Source organism: Melanostigma gelatinosum (assembly GCF_949748355.1).
Source record: "Melanostigma gelatinosum genome assembly, chromosome: 6".
Taxonomy (NCBI): domain Eukaryota; kingdom Metazoa; phylum Chordata; class Actinopteri; order Perciformes; family Zoarcidae; genus Melanostigma; species Melanostigma gelatinosum.
The window spans coordinates 14591332-14597427 of record NC_136639.1 but is presented as its reverse complement, the minus strand read 5'-3'; the positions used below and the strand labels follow the sequence as shown (position 1 = coordinate 14597427).

General features: G+C 39.8%; 1 protein-coding gene across 1 annotated transcript in view; it reads right to left on the bottom strand.

Moving 5' to 3' along the window:
• The window catches only part of tmem161b (transmembrane protein 161B), a 14573-nt gene extending 9825 nt beyond the window's left edge, over nucleotides 1–4748 (bottom strand). The window contains exons 1-3 of the mRNA XM_079269702.1: nucleotides 4560–4748; nucleotides 389–492; nucleotides 1–78 (exon numbers count right to left, since the gene is read on the bottom strand). The exon at nucleotides 1–78 is cut by the window's left edge and continues 3 nt beyond it. Coding sequence (XP_079125828.1) covers nucleotides 1–78; nucleotides 389–492; nucleotides 4560–4562 — 185 coding nt within the window. The 5' untranslated portion in view covers nucleotides 4563–4748. The remainder of the gene's footprint in view (nucleotides 79–388; nucleotides 493–4559) is intronic.
• Nucleotides 4749–6096: the final 1348 nt, after the last annotated feature.

Below are 6096 nucleotides of genomic sequence, written 5' to 3'. Positions count from 1 at the left end.
TCTTTCTTCTTCTGTCCTTTTTGTTTCCCAGCTAAGCTCCTCAACTCATCTTCCGTAGGGTGCTGATACCACCGCAGACTGTGAACAAAGAGGAGAGAGATGTGGATTCAGGCTGGGACGTGGACAGACTGAAAGACTGAAAAGAGGACACTATAAAGCACATGTTAAAAAAAAACATTTGTGGCATTAATTAGAGGAAAAGATGAGGGAACTTTGTTCACCGTCCTCTCGGGTCATCCTATATGTTGATGCCCTTTGGTCTTTGCAGAATGATTTAACGATGACTTCTCTTTGAGTTCACGTTTAGATCCTCATTGTTCTGAACTTTTCACAAAACAACTGAGAAAACGGTATCACTCAGAACAACGTGTACGGGACTCTTCCTCACCTGCCACTGCACAGTAGCCATCTCGCGAAGGAATAATGAGGTATGATTTTCTGAATTACACTGGCCATTACCATGGTAACCACCAGCTGCACACCAATCACACCCTGTGGAAAAAAAGGACGGGAGGGAGGGGGGGGGGGGGTTAAGATCACATCGAAATATGAATTACACATGCCATAAAGCAGTTACACATATGAAGTACAGCTTTATGAGGACTTGAAGCACGTCTTCCAAAAGCCCCATAAAAAGTGTCTCAATCATCTCATCGTAAATAGACTTGGTTGGTTGTGTTGTTGGTATTGTGATTGTCCTCAGAGAAGGATGTAGTAATACTCTCAGTAACCATGACCTTTGCTCTTTCCTATAGCTTGACCATCAGGTCCACAAATCTATTTGTGCATTGACATAAAATGTGCTCAACGCATGCATAGTCCAAAGATGATAAAGACTGCATGGCTGTCTTCTATGTTTGGTGCTTGATTAATAATGGAGCCTGAACTAGATTGTTCCACATGAAAGACCACAGCATGTTTCTTGAAAAACACTGTGGGAGGGAAAGTTGTTGAAAGATTAGGCTCCATAATCCTGATTAAGAGCCAGCGCTCCGACACAGAACGACCTTAACTTTACTGTAAACAGAGTGCACTCTGTGTTATTGTTCAGTCAAACCAAAAACATGAACTAAGCCTCGTTAGATTCCTCAAATCGCTCCTTTTCATAAACATATATTGCCACATTTACATAGATAACATATGTAATACAACAATTTTTAACACTCCAGTTTGTCTGAATTTTGATAATAAGGGATTTAAATCGTTAACTAACCAACTACTGTAATTTGAGTAAATGCAATGGTGTAAACACAATGTTCACTAAATTACACTCTGTCTGCAACATCTGTCACAATGTAACAGGAGATTGAACAGCCAGCGCTGCTGCGGTAGGGACCCAAAGATTTAGCAACATGACGAGCTCAATATCAACCCGGCACACTGAGATCAATATTCACTTAGGCTTAAGAGGCCAGAATCATTTCCACCATGCTGCGCTTTCATCCTTTCACTGTAGGTAAGGTCTGCGAGTGCGTTTATCCTTTTAGCAATCATTAGGAATCATTGATATCTGTGCCTGCAGACACTTGAGCAAAGAGAACCAATTAGCTAACTTTTCCCCAATTAAATATTTCCTTTTTTTCCATCAGTCTCAGGTCTTTATATCTGCTATAGGACCTGGGCATGTACACGTTAATCTACTCATCACCTGAATATAAAAGCAATGAGTCCTGCAGCCTTCTCTGTTTTGTCAACATGATGTTTACACATCAATATATTTGGCTAAACAAAACCTCCCTCCCATAACTCTGCTCAATAGAGCCTACAATTCACAGTGAAAGGCTCATTTAAAATGCTAAATTCACTTTGCCTAATGTGCGCTTTGGTGGCAATTTAAGAATAGTTGAACATTTGGTATAGAATGAGTCCTGAATTACTTTCCCAAACTCTTAAAAAACAGTAAAATACAGACTCTGCTAACATGCAGATTCTTAAAATGTGTCCACTGGGTCAGACCGTCATCTAGCGGGTGCTTAGCCTGTCCTGGGAAGCATGAAGGATACGGTCATGTTCATAGTGTCTGTGTCGTTCTCTTTTAACTGAGCCTCTCCTGAATACAATGCCCCAGCTGAGCATTCTCAGCTTTGATAATTTTCCACTTGAATTGATTTTTGCACCATCACCCCTGTTTTGTTCGTAATGCCTTCAGCATCTTTACTTGTGATGTCAGCTCATTCTTATAACAGCCTTGTCTAAAAATGGACCACGCATGTCTGAATTTCAACATTAACAATCCTTTATTTGAATATTTTACAAGAAATCTGGTTTTGGGCTTCACTGCAATTAACATGCTAACCTAATCTCACATAGATCCTGCTTATAGCATCAGGCGAACTTTCATCATAGTTAACAATTCTGCGGACAATACTAGTAAATATATTTCTGAGAGACGGTTTCTGTCAGACTGCTTTAGGTTCAGGAAGTGAATGACATCGAGGCAGGACAGATGATGACCCGTACACTAGACCTACATTTGGGATTGGTCATGGGACCCCCAGTGACACTCAGCATGGGGTTAGCTCCAAAAGCTAAAGTCCAGACCTCTTCTGGAGTCACAGAGGGGAGAGTGGGTGACATTAATTTGGCAATTATACTTGGTAAGATGTGATGCGTGACCAAACACAACCTCTGACTCAAGACATCCACCGTGCGAGTAATGGTCACGATATATAGGTCAAAAGCAGATGGTCTTAAGTTTGGTGGATGTTGACCATTCTCTGTGGGAGCCCTGCAAAGATCTCAGGCCTGGGGGAAATTGAGCCAGCATGGACTCTCTTATCTTTCCAAGTCCGTTTGACCCCCTCCACACAAAAACCAAATGAAATCTGCAGGGGGTAGAGAGTCGGCGCTGCAGTGATAACCACCATCTTTAAGAGCTCAAAGGCCTCACTCCTACTTTGCCCATGAAACTAACTTTGAAGCAGTGAAACCTCTCATTGACCGACGCTTCTCCAGTGTCATTCATCTTGACTTTTGTTTGGTGTATTTAATCCTTTGAAACTTTTTTCTGAGTGGTGGAAATATTAGACAACATTTTGTAATCGAACTATTGCAGCTGTGGTTAGAAACGTGACATACTCCGTATCGGAATGGGCTAGGGAACGATGGTAAGGGTTGCCAGAGGCAACTATTTTGAGAAATTGGCAACCAATTATTGGCCTTTGTTAAAAAGTGGTTGCCACTGATGGCAACCACTTTTTAACATGTGAAAAATAGGGACAGCAAACTGCAAAACATGCACTCCAGTCTCTTTAGCTGTGTGTGAGAGGAGACAAGCTAATCCAAGAATTTAATGCTGAAGGGCTAATGGATCTGTGGTGAGAATCAGTGCAAAGGGCCAAAAAACAGTGATTCCTTTTTGAGGGATCTGTGAAGAACATAACAGCTGCACTACTGGTATGTTGTACACCAGGAACAGAGAGTGGACACATCAACACTGAAGATTAAAATGATGTAAACTTTGTAAAGAAACAAAAATTACAAATAATTGTTTGGTTACAGAATTTAAGGTTGTATTCATTTATATTACATCTATATTATTAACCTGGCATATAACTGCATAGTATGACTGATGCTTTGTATTGTAGGCAGAAACTAGATGACATCCTGGATGTTTGTTATGTCTGCGATATAGTGTAACTTAAGGTTGGTTTTTTTGTCACCCCTTCCACTAGTATTGTATACACTGGTGCTACACTAAACTGGAGAACGTTAACTCAGATTGTTAACGGCTTGTTTTAAAGATGACCTGCCTGAAATGTAACTGCTGTAACAGCTGCTGTAACAGCTGCTGTAACAGAGAGATTCAGCAGAATGTGGACATTATGATTGACTGATAGGAAGAAAAGTCACTCACCTAGTAAATAGTCATAAAATAATAATTGAGTTCCCCAAATTGTTAACTAGCATCCCATCTTACTGTTAATATTGTCAGATTTAGTACTGGGTGTGTTGAGATTCAAGACACAAACTGTGTTTTGGAGGAAATGTGAAGATTATTGGCATTATTATGCACACTGGCATGGATGAATACAATCAATCATAAGTAAAAAAGGTAAGGAGACATACACACAGTGCTGTAATTAATTAACTATCAATTTCACTCAGTAAGTTCACAATGCAAACATTTTCCAGACAGGTGAAGTGAAGGTGAGCACACCTTGACTTCTCCCAAAGGTATCCTGCTGCCAGCTACGTTAAGCTAACTGCATGCTGGTGCATTTAACTCATTTTCAACATCTAACTTTACCCTGAAACTCTAATGTCAGCAAAGTTACCCAAACACACTGTATGTGAGTGAACCCAGTGAACGGATCTAAAATGTCTAACATTAGCTAAAGAGCTAGCGTTACACTGGTCAGCCGGCCACAAGTACCTGCTCTGGCTAGCAAGCTAAGCTAACGTCACACTGCACTCGCGATAACAAATTGGCTGAAACATCAATTGCAAAGCAACGTTACCGTAATTTCGGCATGAAAATTGATGTCAACGACGAATCATCTCTCAATGAAGTGCGAGGAATGTGAGAAACAGTTAGGTCCAGGTGCTGTCATACTCACCATGTTGATGCAGTGCAGCTGAAACGGACTTTACCCCAACAACACTGAGCACCCCGAGTCGGAAATCAAGCGGCGAGGAGCACATAAGCCTTTCTTGCGATGGTTATGCACAAAATGAAGGGGTTTCTTATTCAAAGTGTCAACCTTATTCTTGCAGAGATGGGTTACATCGTCAAAAAAAGCAATGGATTCAACCTCCGCTACCAAGTGTTTTCAACTGCAGTAGAGGTCACGCTCAAACTCCGGGTAAGAAGGTGTCTTCAGATATGCCTGTAAACAAAGAGTACAATCCGAGGATTCAATTATTCGCATTCTCACAAATATATAAAATAAAACTCTTATTATGAATACTTTGCACTCACTTGTATGTCCTGTAATTCTTAATTTGATTTAATAATTTTACAGACGTTTTATTTTTTTATAGGATTAAACAAGACCACTATAAGCATTAGGACCTTGACCACCGCAACCGGAAGAGAGAAAAATATACACCACTACACATGACTGGCAGTGGACAGTGGTCACTCCGACGACTTGGCAAATAACACAGTCTCCCAGTTTCTCCTTTTGTAGATCTGCCTCTCTGGATGTGATTATTGACAGCATGCATCGTACTTTGCGGCTGTATCAGCTGGTTAATTAATCAAGCACTGTGGGCTGTTTCAAGGTGACTGGTTAACATTCAGGGAGGCTTGACCCTCACAGTCTTTGCTAATCAAGTTGTTGAGTACTATAAAGTCAATAACTGAGCTGAAAGGCATATCAACTAATAATTACAAAAGACGGGCTACGACAATGTAGTCCTAACGAACCAAATGAAACCTGTCAGAAGGAGTCATGCATCTTATGCATCTTAAGACCAATGTCCACATAAAACCATCACAAACGACAAAGAGGTTGCTTTTAGTGATTGCATTTTAACATTCATGACCACAATGCATGGCAGTTATTGTATGAGCTCTCAATGATTCAGGGATTTTTTTTATTTTACTGACATTTAACATGAAATCCTAATAATGCACAAATGTTACACTGTTCTGATGAACAATGATGGTTTCATGTAATGATAAAGAGCCAAAAGAGCTTCCCTGTATGTGAGTGAGAGGTGAAAACCCAGGATACATTAGAATAAGCAGCTCTACCCAAGCACTAAGTATAATTTCAGGGTTCTGGCAGTTTTCTTACCATTTTGTGATACAATATAGTTTTTCATCACTATATCTGTAGTTTATATTTTATGTTGTACTCCTAAAGGAGTTACTAGACTTGTTTTGCAAAACACAGTCTATGGCATTTGCATGAAAAGTGAAGGATAATAAGTGAGGTTCTGCTCAAGTTTTAAGACAATAGCTGCATCACTTACAGCATTAAAACAACACTTAAACAATGAATGTTGATTTCATTTCATTATAAATCAATAAACTGTTGTACTTTTGATACTTAATTACATTGTAGGCCATTGCTCATACTTTATAATATAATAAATTAGCTTTATTTAACATTCAGAGCATTACTATAGCTGCAAACAATATTAGTG